The sequence below is a fragment of the Stigmatopora nigra genome, chromosome 2 (genome assembly GCF_051989575.1).
Source record: "Stigmatopora nigra isolate UIUO_SnigA chromosome 2, RoL_Snig_1.1, whole genome shotgun sequence".
NCBI classification, from domain to species: domain Eukaryota; kingdom Metazoa; phylum Chordata; class Actinopteri; order Syngnathiformes; family Syngnathidae; genus Stigmatopora; species Stigmatopora nigra.
In genome coordinates, this window is record NC_135509.1 from 7,167,295 (window position 1) to 7,192,412 (window position 25,118).

Below are 25,118 nucleotides of genomic sequence, written 5' to 3' on the forward strand. Positions count from 1 at the left end.
CAAGCAAAAAGCGTGAACTGCATGCATTATTGCTCTTGTAGCCTGGACTTATTTCAAAGATTGTCAAATGTCAATATATGCTGTTTTTGGAGGAGAAAAAAAAAACAAATAAACCGTGAAGCGAACTGACTTGTGATCTATTTAAAATGTCAAAACTATTTTTCAAAATGCAGATCCTTTCTGTTTGGATGCTTAGAGCGTCGCTACGCCATTAAAGATGTTCGATGTCCAATCTTCTTCGACTGGGAATTCTGTCGCCCTCTCTTATTAAAAAGAGATTGGACTTCTAATGCAGTCAAGGGAGTTAAATGAGTGTCCCGTAAAGCTAGGGTGTCAAACGGTTGGTTCGCGGACCGCGTTAACGTCAACTCGTTTCATTTTCAATTTCATGTGGGCCATTTTAAATATAATATTTACATTTTTTTATAAATGGATTGAAAGAACTGTATGAAAAACTCTGAATATTCAGTTTTTTGTAGATCTATTTTAGCTTTTTTATATATTTTTTGATTTTACAAAAGGATTTTTGAACTAAAAACACAGAAAAAAATGATTAAAAAATGACAATTATTGATTTAAAAGGGGGGAAATCAGGAAATTTTATCTACATCTATATCTATCATTTTAATTTGATCCTAAAACAGAAAGTCAGCACTCATCATTTACTTTCCCGGACCGCACAAAATGATGCGATGGGCCAGATTTGGCCCCCGGGCCGCCAGTTTGACACATGTCCAGGTGTAAAGGGTTCAAAAGCAACCACAGCTTCTAAAATGTTAGGCAATAAATAACAATAATGTTTACTAACCGTTCATTTCATATTGATTTTGTTTCACAAGCTTATTTCAAGAAGAAAAAGAACAAACATTGTTTTCATCAAGATGGCCACTCTTCGTCCTTGCTGTCTAATTGCTTGTCTAATTTTTCCGCATGCCACAACAGGCAAACAAACGCTACCTGAAGGTGACTCACATTCGGATTAAAAAAACCTCGTCAAGGCTTTCTGGCTCTTTCTTAAGTGGATTTCTATCGAAATACGTTTCAAATCATCAGCACTATAGCCGATTGAATCTCATTCAACTTTTCATTCATTTTCCTTTACAAATATCAAGGTGAAACATGGTGATTTTAATGACCACGTCTTAAACTTTTGATTAACTGGATGCCTTTGATGATGTGCAAAAATCCTAAAGAGTTTTTTTTAGGTGAAACATCTTGTCCTGAATTTAGTTAGAAATGGTTGCGGTAACAAATTCTACTTATACTGGGAATTGAAAGGTATGAAAATAATGCAAATTTGTAGCTTCCTCTCAATTGGTGTGATAGCCTTTTTGTAATGTGCAATTTAAAAGTGGGGAAATAAAGTTGGAGAACTTTATAAGCAATCACAACAGCATTAGTGAACCTCATTTTGTATTCGGCTTTGGTATCGAGCTAAGGGGAAATCAACATTTTTCATATTCAGGGGTTAGACAAGCAGAAAAACATACATCTTGCAGAGTTTCAAACCAACACACGTACTAGAATTCTTGTTGCAAAAAAAAGGAAAATACTCAATAAGTTAAGTTTACCATAATTTTTATATATACCGTATTTTCACGACTATAAGGCGCATCTCATTATAAGGCGCACCCTCAATGAATGACATTTTTTCCACATATAAGGCGCACTGTATTAGAAGGCGCACTGTCTATTTTGGAGAAAATTTAAGACTTTTAAGTGTGCCTTATAGTGGTGAAAATACGGTATTTGCTATTGACTTCCAGGTATGAAGCACTCACTACTTCACAGTCACCTCTGGAGCCGGCCATTGTTGATGTTTTGGATTGTTTTTGTATAAAATCTTGCTGTGGGGGAGGGGCTATATGATCGAAGATTTTGTAAACTAAGATGGCTGATCTGCATATTTAACAGTATTGTTTCAGTTCAGGCGTTTGTGTTTTTTTAATATCCGACAGTGGTGGTTTTTAGTTTTTGGTTTTCTGTTTTTTCCATATATAAAGCGCACTGGATTATAAGGCGCACTGTCTAATTTGGAGAAAATTTAAGACTTTTAAGTGCGCCTTATAGTCGTGAAAATACGGTATATATAAATGATGGTACACATAACTTATCGAGTCAGTGGTACTAAAAGCTATTTTCACATTATTATTAATAAACATTTACCCTACTGGCCTGATCCTTTTCATTGCCTAATATATTTATTAGTAATATCTAGGCTTAATTCTGAGTCTTGTCACATATTGCATATGCCAGTGCTCTTTAGTCAGTAACCATGACAAGATAAATAATTACTTTCCCAAACAAGTGCCGTTCAAGTATAGTTCAGAAATGCTTGTACTGTATAATTGTTAAAAAAGAGGATATTCAACTTTAATAACAAATTAATGTAAGTCTCAAATTTTGCTAATTAGGGTGATTTTTTTTAGCTGCCTAAAAATATACAGCACATGCTGACAGTAATCATTTTTCCGAGACGCATATGTTGAAACCAATGATGAAGATGATGTTTAATGCGTAAAGGAATATGGCAAGTATTTATGGTTATTAAAGCCCCTGCAGTGTAAATTATATTTGTTGTAAATGATTGCTAAACTGCTCTCCGCAAGGTGCTTCCATAAAAACACGAAGTTGCCTCACTTCATTATAGCTCATTATATCACTTTAAATTATACCTCATGTAAAGATATATCTGTGATTTGGGGCACATTGTAGTGTACTGACAGTGGTTATTTTATGTAAAATATAGAAATTTAGAGCTGTAACAATTATTCATTTAATTCAATTAGTAAAAAGCTTCAAATTTAATTTCAATCAGAGTGGGTTGTTTTAAAAGTCCGGTATTAAGTTATATTGATAGACTCCATCACCCCCCCGCGACTGGGAAAGATGAACTGCCCCCTAGTGGCAACCGTGAATACTATGGCCACATTCAGTCTTGCACTGTGAGTATCATGAATGAGCCCAGTAGTTTTCCGGGATGAAATTCTAAGTAAAAAATCATAAAAAGAAATGCTTAACCAACTCACATCGATTTTAACAAGTTGATTACTTGCTAAGAAAAAGAAGTGTGCGTTTATTGTGATGTTTCGAGCTGTTTCGTTGAGTCTTCACTCTGGTAAGCTAGGTCTGTTATAAATTAAAGCCTCAATGCTTAATTGTGCTCTAGTACGTATGTTATTTTATTAAACTATGTACTTGTTCGAGGCTTGGTAGAAACCAATTCGAGTTTTAGAAGTGTTGTATATTCTTTTAGAGGTAATAGTATCGCTATTGTGTAAATATCCTGCTAATTAGTGATTAACACCAGGCTAGCGCTAGCTAGACACTAGTAGCTATAATTGCTATGCTAGCAGATACAATTCATATACGTACTACTATGCTATTATAGGTACCCGGTGAATGCTAACTATGTAAATATGTCACAAGTTAAGCTAATGTGCTTACTTTTGAAATACTGTATGTTACATTTTGTTTGTATAAAGCACTGATAATTAGTGTCAGTAAGAATAAGCAGTATAAAAATATAAATGTTTCATGTGTTTCATACATTTTATTAATAGAGAATGTGAAATGTGAATTTTTGATAAATGTTATGTTTTGTTGTTCTAGGTGATTGACTCACTGTATGGGTTGAAGAATAACTCAGGTATTTTATTTTGTACTGGCATTTACTGCTCTTTTGAAAGTGCCACCTTGAAAGCAATGGTTAAAAAAAGGATAAACACTGCTAAAATTATTCAGCAAAACAACAAATTTTTGTTATCTGATTTCTCGACTAATTAAAATGACTAATCAATAGAATCATGGATTACTTAAATTCCCCCAAATCTGCCGCCTTAAACAGTTGCTCCACTTTAACCACCCACTACATAATTTTAATATGATGCTTATTATTTGTGTCAAACATTTGTCTTTATTAACAGAGACAAATTTAGCATCTGGCTTTATGTATACAAATGAAAACAGCCATTGGCGTTTCGTCATCATTGCGTGAAATTTACTTACATTTTTTGTGTGGGTGTACATGCTAGCCCCGAGCACCTTTGCAACTGTGGATTAAGCGGTTTAAATAATGGATTGGCGGGTCAAGCTGAATTGCAATAAGGCCTATGTTTGTAGGAGAGGTTTAGCAAACAATACTGTCAGGCACACTATGTACACAAAGGCAAAGGGCGCAACAAACAATACGCTTTTCCCCAGGATTGGACTATTAATTAATAATGCGTCAAGGATTCTATAGTAGCCTTGGAGCCATGGAATTCTCGCTAGCTACTATAAAACCTTATTTAGCCTAACCCAGGGGTGGGCAAACTTTTGGGCCCGGGGGCCACATTGACTTTAAAAATTGACAGATGGGCCGGGTCAGCACAAGATATGATACATATAAAAAAGTGCATCCGTTAAGAGTACATATGAAACATAAACTGAAAAAAAGGACTAAAGTATTAACATACTAATCACTCATCATTAAAGTAAAAAGTATAAAGTACAAAGTCAAGTAAAATGTATTACAAAATGTTAAAATGTAATTTAAAAAAGATAGAGGGGCTGTAAAACATGAAAAACAAATAAGAGTAGACAGAGCTACTGCCACTGGCTTCCGCGTGATGGCGCCATCTTGGGGAGAAAAAAAAATTGGACAACGTCAGCGGGCCAGATTAAAAAGCCTGGCGGGCTGGATGTGGTCCGCGGGCCATAGTTTGCCTAACCGATATGTGACCATAGATAAAAATCTGGAAAATATATTATAGGAGCAGTTGAGTCTGGTGAACCTGAAGAGGAAAAACATTGTTGAAACTCCAATAATGGATCTTTTATAATCTTTTTTTTCAACCTCCAAAGTGTACATCCACGATCTGGAACTTTCACCTCATTTTTAACTGATAAGAAAGCGCCTCATAGAAAGCTAAATCCTCAATCTTCAGCATTTTTTCAGCATCAAGTCATATTCCCTCCTGAGGAAAAGGAAACGATGGCATACAAGAATGCTGAAGAAATTGAATTTCGCAAGGTCGCAACAAGGTGTTGAAAAGTATGAAGCCTGAATGTTTCTGCCTTTAGGGGGTTCAAAAGAATCTCTGACAGACAGTGAAGGAATACAAAAAACCCCCAAAAAACGTATCACTTCAGGGCAAAACGACAAAATAAGAAATTTTCAAGTTCCCTACCGTGTATTCTCTTCTGCAGTGCCATTTGAGCACCGTGGTGTCAACACCATACTTATGAATGATTTCTAAAGAAGCGTGCTGACAAAAAAAGCTTTGACGCACGTTGAATCCCAACTACCACAACAATCCCCCTTGAAGGACCAGACCAGAACATCCCCTGCAGATTATTCAGCTCTTCACTATATGACAACACTATCCTCTTATACTTCATTTATCTACAGTCCCAATGTGTCACCATAGTGGTCATCAAATCACATATGTTTTCACAATGTACCACGATTTTCATAAAAATTACATTATTAACATTCAGTTTTCCATTAACACTGTCAGTTGTGGATAAGAGAAGGTTCTATGATTATGGTTTTAATTGCATTTCTTTTCTATTCCACTCTTATAGGGCGTGCGGGGATATAAATTGGATCGCGGACTTCTGAGCTTCTTGAACGTGTGCAGCATATTGATGTTGTATTCATCAGAGGTAGCTTATTTTAGCTTTCCATCACCATGTTGACAACTGCTTTAACACATTTTCAACTTTTCAGAGTTAGCCAGCATTGTGTCATGTGACAATATAAGCACTTATTACCCAAGACTGTTGAAAAGGTTGTTGACAATTTTAATTTTTATTTTTTTTGTAGAGTGTTTCAATTCGGAAAAACAATGAATCATACTGCTTCAGAGGGCTCAGAAGGAATTAACATTAGTGTTGTTATTATGTTGTATTCTCAAACTGCCATCTCTAAGCACACTTGCTCCAGGCTGTGTGCCAAATTCTTTAGGCCGTGGGCCAAATCGGATTTATTCGGATATTTTGGAATGTCTGCCAACTAGGATGCCAAAATCAATTGAGTAATGAATTGTCAGCTTTTCTGGTAGTCGATAAATCATTTATGGGTGTTAAAATTTCTGCAAATCCTCCTTCTGAGGTCCTTAATAGCAAAAATATGTCTGATATTTTTAGAATTTATTTCACTTTGTTAACAAAAATATGAGAGAAATTGTAAAAATCTACAATTTTAAGGCAATTTTAGGGTGCGTCTTATATGCGGACGAGGCTTATATGCGAGTAAATACTGTAACACACCCTTACAAGTTTGATAAGTTGTTACCGGTCCAATTTTCTTAACACTACTACAGTAATATCTAAGAGAGAGAGTTTAATATCTAAGTACTGTTTAATATCTAAGTACGTTTGACCGGCGACCAAAAGGGACCAAAAGAACGGCGACCAAACGTCCGGTCACGGTGAAAGGTGCTCGGGACGTTTGGTCGCCGGGGAAATGGCTGCTTATCGTAGTAGCGTCCCCAATATTGGTCCATATACAATGCGCACCGGATTATAAGGCGCACGGTCAGTTTTGGAAAAAATTGAAGGCTTTTAGGTACACTTTATAGTGCGGAAAATACGACTGAGCTGACTGACCTTAGCACTCTTTTAAACATGCTTGCCAAGCAAGAAATCTAGCTTTAAAGAAACGTGGCAGATAAGCTTTTATATGGAATCCGGAATCAGCACAGGAAAGGGAAATAAGAGATATTAACCCATGGAGATGTGATTACCATTATATGAACTGCTGCATATAAATGTGATTGTTTGCTGTTTTTTTTTTTACATTAAAGGAAAGTCATTTTGATTTGCACTCAATGCAAGGATTACTGTTATCGCGTATATTGGATGCGTTTTGTGGCAAATTATAGATCAAAAATGATTTGTTTGCCCATGAATTCTTGTTAAAATGTTACTCGGCTGCAAATAGTGGTAAGATGTTTAGGATTTAAAAAAAACTCATTTATTATTGAGTAATGATGTTTAAAATGTTATAATTTACACAAGTATTTTTTGACTGTTGATTGTTGTTTACTGTAAACTCATTAAAGTCAATGTCGTGTCCAATAGTTATGGAAATGTTGTGTAAATATTCAATTTAATAATTGCATGCTTTTACTCTAAGTCTAATACAGGAAAAATATACTTGGCACAATCATTTTAATTAAACCAGGATAGAAAAATGTCTTTTGAAATCCCCTGAGAAAGAAAACACACTTCTAAAGAGCTTATTTTCATACAGAGGTAAAGATATCTTATCTTTTCACTGTAGGTAATATGAATTACGTATGATTAAAATGGCTTATCAACAGAGCATGAAAAAAAATTAAGTACAAGTGAAAGGAAATCATGATTGTTACTTATCTAAAGGCCAAGGGACATTTTCATGATAACCTTACATTTATACCCTTTCTAATTTATAATACATCAACCTTTCATCCTGACAGGAGGATTTGAACTTCCAGGCATTACGTCAAGGTTGGAGAAATGGAAGATAGAAAAGGTGGTTGCCAGGTTGCAAACCATCAGACGTCAGATCGCTTTGAAACACCTGCACAAAATAGCCGGTAAAGTCTGACTGGGAATACTTACCAAAAGCATATTTCATTCTTTAGCTGTCATTGACGTTAATGGACTTCCAATCCATTTAGACTGGGAGGCATTTCACTTGATGGTTCACTGCCAAAGCCTTCCCAGTTTAAGTGGCTTGAATGTAATGTTTGGGGGGGAAGCCAATTACTTGTTATGTTGTAACTAATTGAATCAAGCTTTGTGTAATTAATTTTTATGCTTTGTGAGATTGCATTTGAATAGATAGCACTGAAAATTAACTATACAATTGCTTTTATTTAACAGAGCACCACAGTGTTAACAAAATACAACTAACGAATGACATGCAAATCAATTTTAACACAGTAGAAATTTTTTTTTACAATATTTTAGTAAGTTTGGGACCAAAAAATTATGTTCATTCACAAAAATTCACATCATGATTTGGGGATTACATCCAAAATGTCAGTTAAATTTCTAGAGTGTCTTTTTTGGTCAAAAAAAAACTTTTTGGGAGATTAAATATTATGACTTTTACATTTTTGGGATTGTGAACAAAGATTTGATGGCTAAACTCGTGAATTTTTGGCAAAAAAACAATTTCGCCCAATTGCAAATAACCTTTAAAAATTCCGAATGTCACCCACAGTTTCACATTGTGTTCTTATACAACCAAAACTCTGCTAGCTTAATGCTAACTTAGTATGAAAAACGTCATAGGACTGACAAATAGCAGCAAAAATCGTAGTTTGTTGTAAAATTTTAAGCAAATAATATTTCAACACCTGCTGGTGAAACTTATGTAGACACACAATACTACAATAATTATTTTTATCCTCTGCAATGAACAAAATACATTGATTTTCTTTATCAAGTACAATCATATCGGGCAGTACTTTTATTTTGTTGTCTGTATTGGGGCAGTTTTGATTTCTATATTGTTCAATGATGAGAGATTATTTGCATTATGATTGTCTTGGAAAAATTGAATTATTTTATATCACAAGACACCACAATACAAAGAAGTGATGTCACATAGTACACACAAAATACCATTTTTTTTTTAAATTGCCAATGTTAATGGAAATGATATTTTAATGTAATTTCGCATTACAATACAAAGTATTTACTCACTTACATAATTGCCATTGGAAAGATTATTTTCTTTATCCACTCAATATTTTTTCAATATGAAGTGCATTTTTAAAGCAGATGTGCATTGGAACAAAAATATGACAGAGTCATGGAATGACTAAAAGTTTTTTCACATTTAAACGAAGTATATAACACATCATTTTTTTCTCAACATAACATGCATACTATAGCAGTTTTTTTTACATTGTACATATGAATGTCTTTTTGGATCTCGTCTAAATTAATTAATCGCAAAGGAGTGTAAAATCTAATAGACAATTTCTTGAAACTCGATTTTTTAAAGATTATTCCTACACGCCAATGAATACCTCCATTTGTTTTAGAACTCCCACCAATGTACACCTGTTGCTTTGGAATTTTTAAGATGTTTCAGTTTGGGATTACCATGGCAACACTGGCTTCTCTACATAGACGCCAATCTTTCATCAAAATCAAATTCATTTCACAGGTGCTTAATCCTTTGTCATTCTTTCACATTTCTGATCTTAGAAGTCATTACAGTAAGGACAATTATGTAAACTCCATCTAATTCTCTCATTTCACTTCTCCTTTCGATGGGTATGTGATTGTGCTAGATTTAGAATTACAGTGTTCCCTCGCTTATCGCGGTTAATGGGGACCGGGACCCCCCGCGATAAGTGAATTTCCGCAAAGTAGGCGTGCCCCGTCAAAAATGCTTAAAGAAACGTGTAACACGTGCACAAAAGCACCACCAAGCAAAAACATCATAGTAGTCCGCATGGAGGATGTTTTGCAGTTTTTTTGCACGTAAGAAACATCGTTATTGGGAGTTGTGAACATTGTTTTTTTTGAAGATGCGACTGGAAACAGCCATGACGTCATCAATGCCATTCCTGAACTCTCACCATGTTATTGACCATTTCTTTGCCCTTTTTTGGATGCAATTACTAATTCTTATTGAATATTTTGTTTCCACCTCTTGGAAAATGATGTAATTTATAATTTTAACTTAATATCTTTACATTATTTATCAATTTTTTTCCTGAAAAAAATCTGCCAAGCTCTGAGTCCGCGATAGCTGAAGCGCGAAGTAGCGAGGGAACACTATACACCCATTCTCCGGTCTGAGTTATCTATAACCGAAAGCACGATTGGATAACTTGTGCATTCCAGTCGTCTGGTTTTCTGAAATCTTGCCAGACGGGCCATTTATTCGAAAGGACGAACTGCCAACACTGATCAGTCAGTCGCCGTTAAATCTCACTCACGGGTACGATCGCCCTGGTGGCGCTATTTATGCTGCTGTTGTCGCTTCTTTCCTCCAAGTCCATGTGGCGGTCCGAAGCAACGCGACGACGAGTCATTTGCATGAAGCAATTGTTGTTTTCCAAAATGATCCGCCTATTGGAACTCCCAATGTAATTCTTTCGGCCTTGGTGGAGGTTCATCGTGAACAAACCGTAGGTGATGGGGTCCAGACAGGCATTGAAAAGGCCGAAGATGAATAGCATGTGAGTGAGGGAGTGAGAGACAGTTTCCTCCATTCTTTCGGGGAAAAGCCAATACCATAGGCCTAGCAAGTAATATGGTGTCCAGCAGATGATGAAGGATGTCACGATCACAATACTCATTTTAAGAGTTCTCATACGGGCTTTAGGGATGTTGTTGTGAGAGCGACGGAGGTGAACGTCTCTGGATTGTACTGAAACACAATGTGTAGAAGAGAGGCATAAACAATTTATATTTTACAATGTTATTCGTTGAGAGATGGACTTAGGATTTAAAAGGAAACGTGTTTTTTTTTGTCATGTGTCAAATCTGGCAAGCCGTGTCATTTTGTGTGGACCGGGAAAGTAAATTGTGAGTGCCGACTTTCTGTTTTAGGATCAAATTCAAATGATAGATATAGATGTATATTAAATTTCCTGATTTTCTCCCTGTTAAATCAATGATTGTAATTTTTAATCATTTTTTTCTGTTTTTAGTTCAAAAATCATTTTGTAAAATCTAAAAATATATTTAAAAAAAGCTCAAAAAATAATTGTTTTAGATCTATAAAAAACTGAATATTCAGACCTTTTAATCCAGTTATTTTAATCAATTTATATAAAAAAAATCTAAATATTATATCTAAAATGGTCTAACTCGGGAACCAACCCGAGTTTGACACCCATGTTTTTAGTCATTTCACCACTTATGTAGTGACAAAGAAAAAATATCTCAGTACTTAGATATTAAACAGTACTTAGATATTAAACAGTACTTAGATATTAAACAGTACTTAGATATCAAACAGTACTTAGATATTAAACAGTACTTAGATATTAAACAGTACTTAGATATTAAACAGTACTTAGATATTAAACAGTACTTAGATATTAAACAGTACTTAGATATTAAACAGTACTTAGATATTAAACAGTACTTAGATATTAAACAGTACTTAGATATTAAACAGTACTTAGATATTAAACTCTCTCATGAATATCATTTTGAGAGCTGGTTTCAACAGTAAACTCTCTATCACCATTTGACAGGCGACCAAACGTCCGGCGACCAAACGTCGCATATTTTTTATGCTCTTGCTAATCAATGAGTATCAATGAGAGTGCATGAAGTACAGTGCAAGTAGTTAATAAAAATAAAAATGATGATTAAAAAGGCGCTAGAGGTAGAGTCAACTCCACAGTACCGATGTGACACTTCTATTGGTACCTTAGGAATTCAGCTCTCTTACTAGCAGTTTCAATAATTAACTCACAGGTTAGCAGAGCACCCACATGTGGCTCCCGAGCCCTATTTGGCCTACCCTTGGGCTAAGGAATCTTGCGGCCAGCAATTAATTCATTAAATAGAAACTCATTGAATTTTTGTGGTCGAATATTTCAGGTTAAATGATGGTCTCAACACGATATCGATGTTAACCCTAAAAAATGTCAGCCTTTTTTTGAGTATGTTAGAAATGTTAGAATAAGGATGTCTCATTAAAAATAATTGGTTGGCTCTGACAAAATGACATGGTTGAGATAGGCACAGGAGTAGGCAGTATATTTCTCTCAAAAAAAGAAAAATATTGACAGTTAAATGAGCCATTGCCATATAGCTGTTGGAGATGCAAACCTGTTCAGACATTTCTTCACCAGAGTGCGAGACAAATTGTGTGTAAATTATGTGTGTGTGTGTGTGTGTGTGTGTGTTGGCGACGGGGGAGATAAGAAAAATAACCTGTGGAGGAGAGTTTATGTGAGATTTCAGTGCTTTGACAGAAGCATTCCTTATATGTCACACTGCTTCCCACTGTGTTCGATATCTTTAGTCGCCTGGGGATGAATTGGCATTTCACGGAATTCTATACCGAAGCGGAGTGGGGACTGAAAGATGGAAGATGTGCTGAAAATGCTTTTTTTTCATATATACGCTAATTCCCAAACAGTATGAATTTCATTGCCAAAAACTTAAAAAGGGGGGAAAAAATTAAATGCTTTGTACAAGGTGGGAGAAGGTTTATAAAAAATAAATTAAAGTGAAAAACAGCCAATATTCTGGTTCATTTATTGACGTTCATTTTTTTTAATTTAAGACATGCTTCTCCTTGAATAAATAATAAATAGCATCTATATATGAAAATAAACGTAATTTTCATTTTAGTATGAAACTTGGAGTTGACCCACATGTTTTGTTGCTCGGAGGTTTGGTCGCCGGACGTTTGGCCGCCGGACGTTTGGTCGCCCGTCTTTTGGTCCCTTTTGGTTGCCGGTCAAATAGTGACACAGAGTTTACTGTTGAAACCAGCTCTCAAAATGATAATCATGAGAGAGTGTTTAATATCTAAGAGAGAGAGTTTAATATCTAAGTACTGTTTAATATCTAAGTACATTTAACCGGTGACCAAAATCGACCAAAAGACTGGCGACCAAAAGACCGGCGACCAAACGTCCGGTCACGCATGATTCATACCGCACAAAGTGATGTTTTGGGCCAGATTCGTTTACTTCATTTGAAAGATAATCATTAATCAATAACTTGTTGGTTTTGAGTTTTCCATCAAATTTGTTCATATGAAATTTGACATTCTGCCAATATTTTTTTTTACATTTTAGGTTTGGCAGTAACTTACCGTTATTGCGAGCCATCCGACTGGAAATCTCGATGAGTATTCTGGTGTAACAGAAGATCATAATAGCCAGAGGAAGGAGGAAGAGGCACGCAAAGGTGAACATGTTGTACACCGTCTCCTGCCAATGCTGGACGAAACTTCCGTGCGTGGTGCACTGGGTGAAATTTTCTGGCACTGTGATGGTCACGTTGTGAAATATGAACATCTGCGTGGACAAAAGTCAGGGTGAGTAACTTTCTATCCATTTTCAACTCTGTTAGTTTTATTGTCAGGGCTCTAGAGCCACATGTGGCTATTTTCATCCTTCTACTACAGTTTGTCCATAGATAATAATGTTAATGATAGCCAATGAGTTAAGCTACTTTCCTAAAATTGTTGTCTTTTTGTGAGAGTTAGAGACTTAAAGGCACTTGCATTCATTTTAATTCAACTCGCATGCATTTTATTTCATTTCTTTGCAATGAAATTTCTCAAGTGATCTGTCAACTGATTTAAAACCAAGGCATGCCACTTTTGCTTATGAAGTGTTATTCCTGCCCGCAGGTCTGCTCTGGTTAAGCAAGATGTTGTGAGCAATCCCGGTGATAGCTTGGCACACCTTAAGTTGTTGTGACTTTGAACTGTGGAACGCATCTTTCTTGTAAGTACTAATCCCGCCTCTACGGGATAAACAACCTTGAACATAAGAGCTGCTTGATTTGCTCATCCCACATCAAGTTATACTCAGATGTGAGATCTATTACAATGCCATCTGGCCATTCATCTAATCACAATTTTTTTTATTTAGTGGAAATACAAAGCAATGTTTTTGTAATTTTCAGAAATCGCAAAACTTTAAATCATATTTTCCCATTGAAAATGTCTGTTCCTGTATATTCCCCTTAAGTTTCCACTAACTTGAACATTTCGTAAGTAGAGGTGTACTTTATATGTCAATTCTCAAAATCATTCCACAGTCTTCACACAATACCAACTAAATTAATTAATATCTTAAAATAAATAAACCATGTACAAATGTGCCCTTCACCGCAGAAATAGTTCCCCCTGCAGCCATTATTATGGGATACATAATACCCACGTTTGTCCACCAGATTGCGGCAAGATCGCGTTCTACCAAGCCAAAAGCCGTCCACTTTGTAGTACATTTTATACTTTTACACGTGCCCTGTGTGTGTATATCTTGAGTCACTGATCTGCATATAAAAAAGTAACATGAAAATTTTGTTTCTAGAGGCATTTATGAGTAGAGGTATGATTGAATTTTCTGCATCAATCTTTAAATTTGGAATTTGTTTCACAGTGCTATACCCGCCTTGACCACCAGGAGGTGCTTTGTCATTTAGTTGGGCAGACAAATGAAGAACAACTGACTTCTCTTCTCACTGTAAGTCCATTCATTCATTCATTCATTCATTTTTCGTAATATTACTATGTCAATTTATGCTTGCGAATAGTGCTATTGTCTGTCTACATATGTTGCTCCACCGTTCAGGTTGAAATATCCATTGCTTATGAAACTGAATAGCATTTGTTATCATATGCTAGCATTAATCTCATGGGGTAATGTGAAGGCTTTAAATACTAACTTGTGCCTGCTTTTGGTTGCGCTAGATGACCAATCCATTTTGATTGGGAATTTATTTATTGTGATTTGAATTTAGTGTCAACATATAGTAGTCACACTTTTAAAAAATCTGCTTGCAAGTCAATGAAAAAAGAAATTCATTGGAATGGCAGTTCAGATCTCAAACAATCTCACTACAGTAACACGCCAACACCAATAGGACCAAATCAATCAGCTGACAAATCATGGACGAGTAGAGCTTCAAAGTTAGATTCCACAAGATGAACAACAACTACTTGAGCATCTTTGGACACCACTATATTGCAAATTGAATTTCTTGGCAAAACAGGCAGGAAAATATCATGTAAAGACTTCCAGTGGTTGAAGACATAAAGTAGATGGAAACCCAGCTGTGGAAAAGAATCTGGAGAGGCTTGAAAAGCGCAGTGTTTAGATAGCAATTGATTTTGGCAGAAAATAGAAAGCTTCCCTCTTAGCGATTTTTTATGATGAAGATTTTTCAAGTTGTTTGAGACCACCAGATATAAGAGCAAAGAGAAATGAACTAGAAAATCACATATTGAAACTCGAAGGATTCATCTCAATTGCCATTTGGTATACAAATTTTATAAAAAATATATATAATAATTCACTTTTTGATATATTGTCACACTCTTGATTGACAATACACTCAAGGCAGTCACATAAGCAACAGTTTTAAAACCAGTTTCTTCAATTTCTTTTCCTCCATGTAATGGAAGTTAATGCTTTTTTGGATTCCAATGCAAGTCAGTTGGTTGCCTTTCAATCCTTCAAGGTTCATATTCAGCTCCACTGCCAATCCTCACCACCAAAAATTCACTTTAGAGTGTTTTTTTTAGAGCTGTGAAAAGACTATTCAGGCACATAAAGCACATAAGTATCTGAGTGAACAGGGTCGATCGATGATGGGGCTTTTTTTTTTGGCCGTGTTGGAGCAGATTGGAAAAAAACGTTTCTGTTCAACAATCTAACAGAGCGCCCCTGGAATCATTTCCCCAAAGGGATTTGAACTCAATTAGTCAAATCAAATGTGTCGCTCTGATCAAATTGGCAGTCTGTGCTTTATTATTGATTGACACTTAGTGCTTTATTTCAATTTCATTTACCGTATTTTCACGACTATAAGGCGCACCGCATTATAAGGCGCACTGTCTATTTTGGAGAAAATTTAAGACTTTTAAGTGCGCCTTATAGTTGTGAAAATATGGTAATTGCTATTGACTTCCAGATATGAAGCACTCACTACTTTACAGTCACCTCTAGAGCCAGCCATTGTTGATGTTTTGGATTTTTTTGTATAAAATCTTGCAGTGGGGGAGGAGCTATATGATGGAAGATTTTGTAAACTAAGATGGCATCTGCATATTTAACAGTATTGTTTCAGTTCAGGCGTCTGTGTTTTTTTTTTTTTAATATCCGACAGTGGTGGTTTTTTGTTGTCTTTTTTTTCCATATATAAGGCGCACTGGATTATAAGGCGCACTGTCTATTTTGGAGAACATTTAAGACTTTTAAGTGCGCCTTATAGTCGTGAAAATACGGTAGTTTTTTGATGCTCTCATGCTGTTTGACAGGAATTCATAAGAATCCGATGCCTGTTTTAATAGAATGTTTCAAGTTATGTGAAAATCTTTGATAGGAACCTGTGGGTAGATTGTCATCAGACCTCTAATCAAACTTTCAATGTCAACCAATGTTTTTTATTCATGGAAAATTCCAAAGTAAAATGAAAAAAGTGGAGAATCTCATTTCATAGTTTTTGGTAGTATATCTTGTTTCTGAAAGCACTATTTCCAAAATACTCCCGCAGAGATAATATCGCACATTTGAAGCGAACATATCGAGTTAGCTCCCCATTTGTCTTGTCGTTTAATCCACAGGTGTTTGATAGGGTAGGGGTTAAGTAAAGATTTTCTACGCATGTGCTCTGTTGGATGGATATCCAGGAGTAACTTGAGTGTGTCCCCCATTATACTATCAGGCAATTGCGTTTTGCCTGCTGTCATGACGACCACTGCGCGATCGTGAAATGAAATTGTAATGATGTTTTGTTTCGAGTGTGTGACTCGCTTCTTTTGGGACTTTAATAGGTGTTTACATTCTCTGAAAATTTGACTTTGACAGGCGAGTTGTGTGTCATGGGGACGACCTGGGGCCAATTACATATTATTCCAATTGGGGCTTACGTAGTTTGAGCATAATTATTTTGGTTTTTAATTGACAATACATTTTTTGGGTATGCACTCCTGATTGAGTAGACGAAGCCTTTGTGGGGGGTGGGTGACATTTTGCATGGCAACGCGGTTGTAACATAACAAAAACAAATTTAAATGAACTTGTATTACGGTGCAGGCACTCAAAGATAAGTTTCATCTAACCTTACACTAAACTTAGTTCTAATTTTGTTTTAAATTCTCTTATTAAATTGCTCTATTGGCCCCACCTCCACCCTGACTTTAAAATACAAACTATCGAGGGTTGTTTTCTTTTGTATTCCTTTCAAAATGTTCCGAAAATGATGCACATAAATGTCCTCACAATAGGATAACGCACCACAACTTGCCAATGAAAAGTAGTAAATACTCCTCTCGTATTAGCGAACAAGCTCCACTATTCGCACTGACTAACGGGAAGAAAAACCCCGAAAAAAATGCAGGGCTCCGCCCAGTGCTTGTAGAGATATACACGAGGGAGTTGCGACTAGAAAGACAGGGGCCATGATGTTCTTATGAGCAGCCTAATTATGCTCGTATATCAAAATTTGTCTCGTGTCTCAAGATAAATATTTGCTCAAAAATTTACTCCTATCTCAAATTGCTCGTATGTCGAGGCACTCGTATGTCGAGGCACTCGTATGTCGAGGCACTCGTATGTCGAGGCACTCGTATGTCGAGGCACTCGTATGTCGAGGCACTCGTATGTCGAGGCACTCGTATGTCGAGGCACTCGTATGTCGAGGCGCCCGTATGTCGAGGCGCTCGTATGTCGAGGCACTCGTATGTCAAGGCGCTCGTATGTCGAGGCGCCCGTATGTCGAGGCGCTCGTATGTCGAGGCGCTCGTATGTCGAGGCGCTCGTATGTCGAGGCACGTGTATGTCGAGGCACTCGTATGTCGAGGCACTCGCATGTCGAGGCACTCGCATGTCGAGGGCACTCGTATGTCGAGGCGCTCGTATGTCAAGGCGCTCGTATGTCAAGGCGCTCGTATGTCGAGGTGCTCGTATGTCGAGGCACCCGTATGTCGAGGCACTCGTATGTCGAGGCGCTCGTATGTCGAGGCGCTCGTATGTCGAGGCGCTCGTATGTCGAGGCACCCGTATGTCGAGGCACCCGTATGTCGAGGCGCCCGTATGTCGAGGCGCTCGTATGTCGAGGCGCTCGTATGTCGAGGCGCTCGTATGTCGAGGCGCTCGTATGTCGAGGCGCTCGTATGTCGAGGCGCTCGTATGTCGAGGCGCTCGTATGTCGAGGCGCTCGTATGTCGAGGCGCCCGTATGTCGAGGTACCACTTTACTTGTGACCGTTTTTTTCAACCTACCAGAGCCAAGCTTCTATCTGTGTATATTTTAGAAGGGCTACAGACTTTGGGGGGTTATTCCATTGAAAATAAAAACCTAATGTCATAAAGATCTGGCATCGACATGTTTGGTCATTACATTTTTTTTATGCAGGCCACATTATTAACACTTGTTGTGAGGATAGAGCCCACTAAAACTCTAATATGTTTCCTCTTTTCTCGAATGGTGGCTGATGGTGATTAAAAATGATTCATCCGTATGTGTGAATAGTTTATTGTTGTAAGCTGAATAAATTACCTGCTGGTAGAAAAAAAACAAACACTTATGTGAGACGGCCTAGTGCACACAACTGTTTCCATGACATGTGGTGCACTCGCAACAGTTTATTATTGAAAGATTTTCCCTTTTCTGATGATAAACTGATGCAATAAGTGAATCAACATTTGACAAATTACATTTGCAGCCTCCACTGTGGCATATTTTTTGATTGGGCCGACTGCAGGACTTGCACAAAAAACACTGATTATGTACATTAATGTCAAATAAAGGCATAAATGAGAGTTTCAAACTGATATAACATGTAAATGTGATTCTGATTCATATTTATATGTCATCATCTTTTAGTTCTGAGGAATGTTAAAGGCTCAGAGTTGAGAGAATTTTAATTTTCTGTCAATTATTTAGCCTTGTATTTTAGTCTTATCTTTTAAAAAAGCAAGAGACAGATTGTGCCAAGCTCAGCTTATGAAATATTTTCTGAAAGGAAATATAATTAATACCATTTCTCAGTGTTGCTTTGACTTGTGACTTCAATCTGTCTTGTGAAATATTGAATATTCCCTCATATTAGAGCATTTTACATCATTAGCATTAATCTGGCTTTTAAAAAAAGGGTTGTTTTAACACACCGGTAATTATTTTCGTTTCCCACACACTTGAGAGCTTTTCCCGTGAATAGTAACAACCATCTTGACATTTCTCATTTGGAGTGTTGCTTCCAAAGTGCATAACCTAACCCAGTGGTGTCAAACATACGGCCAGCGGGCCGGATCCGGCCCGACTCGTGGTTTGGTACGGCCCGGGGAAGAAAGCTGCATTGTATAAAAAAAATATGAATTTTCTTTAAAATTTGTAGTTCTTGTATTATCCGCTAGGGGGCGCAGTGTTTTAGTACGTGCAGACAACATGAATTGACATTTATTTATGTTCTTATGTTATTCTCTTGTTCATAATATATTGTTCATAATGTAAAAGGAACATTCTGTTAATAAACATTTTGATAATTTACTCATTCTTTGCACTAATTATTAGTATTAGTGACTAATATAAAGGGGAAAATGTTAGTTCTATGTCATTTTGCAATGAGTTTACTGGTCCGGCCCTCTTAATCTCAAATTAAGATGTATTCGCCCCGCAGACCAAAGGGAGTTTGACACCCCTGGCCTAACCCATCAAATGAGCTGACAGTTTGAAACCAAAACATCCCGCCTTGGAAGTTTCTTTACATTTTGAATGAATACAGCCAAATCCTCTAATGTTAAAAAAAAACTAAGTCATCGAGGCGACCACTAAAGCACTTTTTCGCTGCTAGCCTGTGAGTAGCACAGCGACGTAAAGTGTTACAGAAGGTGCTGAACCTAGAAATCAAAGAGCCAACTCAACATAGCTTGATGTGATAATGTGACGGTTCACAGCTCAGGCTTTCCACTCACACTCATGCTAACCTTAAAATGTCATCACTTCACCTCAGGATGTTATCACAATGATTACATTAAGGACGATGTCAGATAAGGGGAATGGAGAATAATCCCAATTAGGCATTGGACAGCATTTTAGCTAATCAATGTGTCATTCAAAGTGCTGCTATTTATATTTAAGGTGGTTTTGTGCGAGTGCAGCCATCTAGTTTCTCCCACTTTAAAAAAAAATAGAATAAAATAGTGTATTATGAAGGGTAAAAATAATAAAAAATGACAATAATACAAAATAAGATAAGAAAAGGTAAGTGTCGTTAGCTATTGAGGTAGCTTTCTTCTCCCTATGCGTAGATGGGTTTTATTTGGGTGCTATTTTTTGCAAAAAATAATTAAAGTTACTTTTAAATTATGATATTACCAAAAAGTAGTCAGCTGCCTGATTAAAACTAATAAAAAGGACAATAATACAAAATAAGAAAAGGTAATTGTTGTTAGCTATTGTGGTGGATTTCTTCTCCCTATGCCTGGGTGGGTTTTATTTGGGTGCTATTTTTTGCAAAAACTAATTAAAGTTACTTTTAAATTATGATATTACCAAAAAGTAGTCCACTGCCTGAGTAAAAATAATGAAAAGGACAATAATACAAAATAAGAAAAGGTAATTGTTGTTAGCTATTGAGGTGGATTTCTTCTCCCTATGCCTGGGTGGGTTTTATTTGGGTGCAATTTTTTGTATAAACTAATTACAGTTACTTTTAAATTATGATATTACCAAAATGTACTGCCTGAAAAAAGTTTTCACAAATTCTAGACACCAAAATTGAATTTGTTAATTCTTCCATTTTAAAAGGAATTGATGGCTCTACATGGTCAAAAAATTGCTCACCCTTTCTGAAATAAAACTATTCTCTAAATAACCCGACACAAATAGGATAAAAAGCGAATTTGCCAATGATAAAAGAGTCTTGGTGCGCCAGTGGTTTACTTGTTTGTTCCTGCATGACATTTTGGAATGTTGAAATGTGTCTTTCATCATTTTCTTGCACTATTCACACTCCCAACAGCTACAAACAGCTTTGTTGTCGTCTCGCAAGAAATATAATCATGTCGTCATATGTGCAATTCAGTAATAGTTTCTAGATTGCCGGATATTTAGGATTCTGGCATCATACCAAGTATGTTCAGGAGTAAAAAATGTCTTATTCTTGTCATTTATGGCACTAAACGACCAATCAAATGTATATTAAATGTTATTAGGAGGTTGCCATATTATGTCAGTATTATGACTTTAATCTCGCAATATTATGACACAATATTATAAGATTAAAGTTGGATTTTATGGCTTTATTCTCATAAAACTAATTTTCCTTCATTGTGTATCCCTAATAATCTTTCTTAATATTACAACTGTAAATCAGATTTGAACACATATCACTTTAGCTAAATCATTTGAGTTTTTCCCTCAAGGGAAATAATATTAATACTGCGTCTTAAATTTCATTTGCTCACGACAAACAGACTCAGCACTTTTTACTGGAAATATTTCAGTGTTTCACTTTTTCAAATATAATATTCCTTCTCTACTGACGCATCCAGTTTTGGATATTTTTTTCCTCGAATACCCGCACTTTAGCTAACTCCAATAAAAGAGCCGCATGAACAAATGAGCAACGAGGAAGATCCATCTTACGTCTCGATGGCAACCATGTGCTCTCAGCATCTAATTTCATGCACACTGTCCACAATGACACCAAATTTTTTGGATAAAAACTGGCATGTTTCTTTTGGAAAGAAAATGTCTGAATGAAGCAGGTGTGTCAAACTCATACTTTGGTTCCAATCGTTTTTTGGAGGACCCTCTTTCGAATAGCCAATCTCAATCCATTTTCTGAAGTGCCTAACCTGGCAAGTGTCGCAAGGGGGTGCTGGAGCGACTAACAAGGGACGGTGTCTTTTTGGGATGCTGGGGGAAACCGGAGTACCCGGGAAAAAACCCACACAAGCCCGGGGACAATATGTAAACACAGGAAGGAACGGACCTGGGGCGCTAACTGCGACCGGACGCTTGGTCGCCGGTCAAATTATGTCAAATGAAGAGTTTACTGTTGATACCAGCTCTCAAAAGAGAGAGAGAGTTTAATATCTAAGAGAGAGAGAGAGTTTAATATCTAAGAGAGAGTTTAATATCTAAGAGAGAGAGTTTAATATCTAAGAGAGAGAGTTTAATATCTAAGAGAGAGAGTTTAATATCTAGTTACTGTTTAATATCTAAGTACTGTTTAATATCTAAGCACTGTTTAATTTCTAACTACTGTTTAATATTTAAGTACTGTTTAATATCTAAGTACTGTTTAATATCTAAGTACTGTTTAATATTTAAGTACTGTTTAATATCTAACTACTGTTTAATATCTAACTACTGTTTAATATCTAAGTACTGTTTAATATCTAAGTACTGTTTAATATCTTAAGTAGTTTAATATCTAAGTGCTGTTGAAAACAGTAGATATTTAGATATTAAACTCTCATGAATATAATTTTGAGAGCTGGTTTCAACACTACTTAGATATTAAACTCTCTCATGAATATAATTTTGAGAGCTGGTTTCAACAGTAAACTGTCTGTCCCCATTTGACTGGAGACCAAAAGACTGGCGACCAAACGTCCGAGCACCGGCCCTAACCACTCGGCCGCCCTTTTTTTGTTGCTATGTTTGAGCTGTAGGGAAATTCAAAACCGAATTAAAATAGTCCTTGATGTCCTACCTGAGGGAAAGAGAGGACGACGCTCATGCTCCAGGCCACAGTCAACATTATCTTGCTCCTCTTCCTGGCTTCCCTTATCCCCAGCGGGTTTAAAATGGCCGATTGCCTATCCAGGCTGATGACAACAGTGACAAAAGCGCAGGAGTACATAGCCACCAGCTTGAGGAACATAAGCAACCTGCAAGCGGCGTCCCCGGCCTGCCACTGCACCGTAATGTTCCACGCCGCGTCTACCGGCATCACAATAAAAGTGACCAGCAGGTCAGCCACGGTCAGGTTCATGATGATAATCCGAACATGCGACTTGCGCCTGCCGCCCTTTCCGGCCGCCCACAACACCAGAAGGTTGCAAATGGCCGACACGGCGCATAAACTGAAAGTGATGATGACTCGCACTTTGGCCGCCGTGGAGAAGGTGGGCAGTTGGAGTGCGTCGTCGGTCGAGCTGGCGTTGCAGGCGGCGGTGGCGGCGGTTCCGGGGCAGCTGTCGTTGGACGCCTCCAAATCCGCCAGCTGGTGGAGCATGATGAAAAAGTGGAGGGTGCAAAATCTTCAAGGACAACGTCTTCAAGAACCTGTGGAGTTAAGTCACATATTGGTTTCTAGTGGACGGGTTGCCATATCCCTTGGACAGATTGGTTGTGATAACATCCAAGATGGCTGCCAGAGTTTTACTAAATAAATGACTTTAGATGGCGAAATCGTCCATGGATGCAAATGGAGAAAAATTATACTCTTGTTAGGATTTGATTTCACGTACACAAGGTCAAGGCTGTGGAACTATTGAACTTCAGTTCGTCACATCTATAGAAAGTATTTCCTTTGAATACTGCACAAAGAAAGGTTTTAAAACTTGGATGTTGACGCATGAAAATTGGCTGCTTTATCTGGATCCTTTTGTCTCAGGGTTGATTAATTGTGGACTTATTGTTGCCTGTGGGTTGCGACTTAGCCAATGGAGGAGATTCATGTGTCTAATGTGTTATGGGCAATTGTAGTTAATTTGAATTTTTACTAAAAATGAGATTGAAAAGCTTGTTAGGAAAAACATTTTGGGTGGTGTATATTCATTATTTTCATCAAAGACTGTGGAACACAATAGCGTCTGTTTGTTTTCCCATGCCGGTTATCCTCCCGAGGCTCACAAGATGTGCTGGAGCCTATCCCAGACGACTACAGACCACGCCATCCATTGGTTGCCAGTCAATTACAGGGCACAATGAGACAAGCCACAACTCATACCTCGGGAATACCGAGCTTACTGAGGATGTTTTTGGAAACGGCATGACAGCTGAGTACCCCGAAAAAAAAACAACAACACAGCCACACGAAAAAAATGCAAACTCCAAGGCTACAAACCATATAATATGTTGATCATTAAATACTATCAACATTGAAAACTGCTCAATTTGGACCCTAAACCAAACATGCAAACTCCACACAGATCTGAATTCGAACCCTGGACCCCAAAGCTGCGAACCCGACACGCTAACCACTCACTCCACCGGACTACAACTTCTATAATTTCTCCTTTATATTAAATAAGCACTTTTTTTTACCTCATATTAATTAAAGCCCCAACTACAAATATGTTACATCAAACAGAGTACTTATACAAATACTACTCACTTGTGACTAAACCATCAATGAGTCACAACTGAACAACTGTACAATGTCCCTTATTAATAAATAAATCAAACACTATCAATACAAGTTTTTTTTTGTATTATTTAGAATCAAAATCATTTTTGGATGCCAACAACCCCCCCAAAAATTTATAATAAACCCTCAAATGACCGTCACAAATGTAGTTTAACTAAGAAATCCATTCATACGATCAAACTGGACATATTCTTACCCTGAGCGATGTTTTGCGTCCATTAATGGGGGTCCGACAGTGTTTTAGACGCATCCACAGCTGTGGCTTCCACACACCTCCTCATTTTGCCGCCGACTGCACGCAGGGACCACGAGGTTCCTTCAATTGAGAGCCCAAAAAAAAAAAAATCCAAGATAGGGAGGTGTCAGTGTGTGAGTAGAGCAAAAGAGAGAGCGAGAAAACGAGAGAACGAGAGAGAGAGAGGGAGAAACGAGGTGGTGGTTGCTCTTTTTCATTAGGTTTTGAATGACTGGATGTCATCTAAACCAGTGATCCAAACTGCTCTCGCTGTAGGAAGTTAATTATCTACTTATGAAAAAATGCAATCCGACAATTTATGATTTAATGTCACTCATAATGAATGAATGAATTCGTTGCCATTTTACAGTAATTGACCTCGAATATATAACAGAAGTCTATGGAAAATATAACGAGATATGAGGTCTGGATTGATTGTTTTGAGTTATTTATTAACTTTTTCATGGTAAAATAATCTAAAATTAGATAAAAATAAAATTTGACTTATGTAAACGTTTTTGTAATAGATATGTTGCAGTACTCCCTTTCAAATATACCTTTTTATGTTACATTTTTTCTTGATATTTGCACTAAAACATCTAATGTGATACTAACCACTTGACATTTCTTTTCATTTCACTTCATTTTAATTATAATACGAATCTTTTTATGACTAGTACTTATTATGGTATGCACTTTTATGTTAAAGCTTTACATCTCATTGTACAGTAATGGCAATAAAGACATTGAATTTAATTCATCCAATTGTAAATAGTTGAATTCATGTCGTGAACAAATTCAATTCATTTTTATTGCATTTGAATCTTTTCACTACAAATCCTTATTTAGGTAG

At 36.8% G+C, this 25,118-nt stretch overlaps 1 protein-coding gene and 2 long non-coding RNA genes across 4 annotated transcripts; 2 read left to right on the forward strand and 1 right to left on the reverse strand.

Annotated features, from left to right (window-relative positions):
* The first annotated feature begins 2,917 nt into the window (after nucleotides 1–2,917).
* On the forward strand, nucleotides 2,918–5,640 carry LOC144193356 (uncharacterized). The gene is made up of 3 exons (XR_013325735.1): nucleotides 2,918–3,118; nucleotides 3,613–3,649; nucleotides 5,569–5,640. It is a non-coding gene; the product is annotated as an uncharacterized LOC144193356 (long non-coding RNA).
* A 1,802-nt stretch (nucleotides 5,641–7,442) lies between these two features.
* Nucleotides 7,443–14,188, forward strand: LOC144191025 (uncharacterized). 2 transcript variants are annotated; one of them, XR_013324993.1, is made up of 4 exons: nucleotides 7,443–7,565; nucleotides 12,765–13,006; nucleotides 13,325–13,421; nucleotides 14,082–14,188. It is a non-coding gene; the product is annotated as an uncharacterized LOC144191025 (long non-coding RNA). The 2 variants fall into 2 exon arrangements; XR_013324994.1 differs by lacking the exon at nucleotides 7,443–7,565 and adding an exon at nucleotides 9,032–9,151.
* Nucleotides 9,487–24,343, reverse strand: gnrhr4 (gonadotropin releasing hormone receptor 4). The gene is made up of 4 exons (XM_077710873.1): nucleotides 24,227–24,343; nucleotides 22,369–22,943; nucleotides 12,782–12,986; nucleotides 9,487–10,366 (listed from the first exon to the last, which is right to left on the reverse strand). Exons 2-4 carry the CDS (start codon nucleotides 22,891–22,893, stop codon nucleotides 9,918–9,920), a joined length of 1,179 nt encoding a protein of 392 aa, XP_077566999.1. The 5' UTR covers nucleotides 22,894–22,943; nucleotides 24,227–24,343; the 3' UTR covers nucleotides 9,487–9,917.
* Nucleotides 24,344–25,118: the final 775 nt, after the last annotated feature.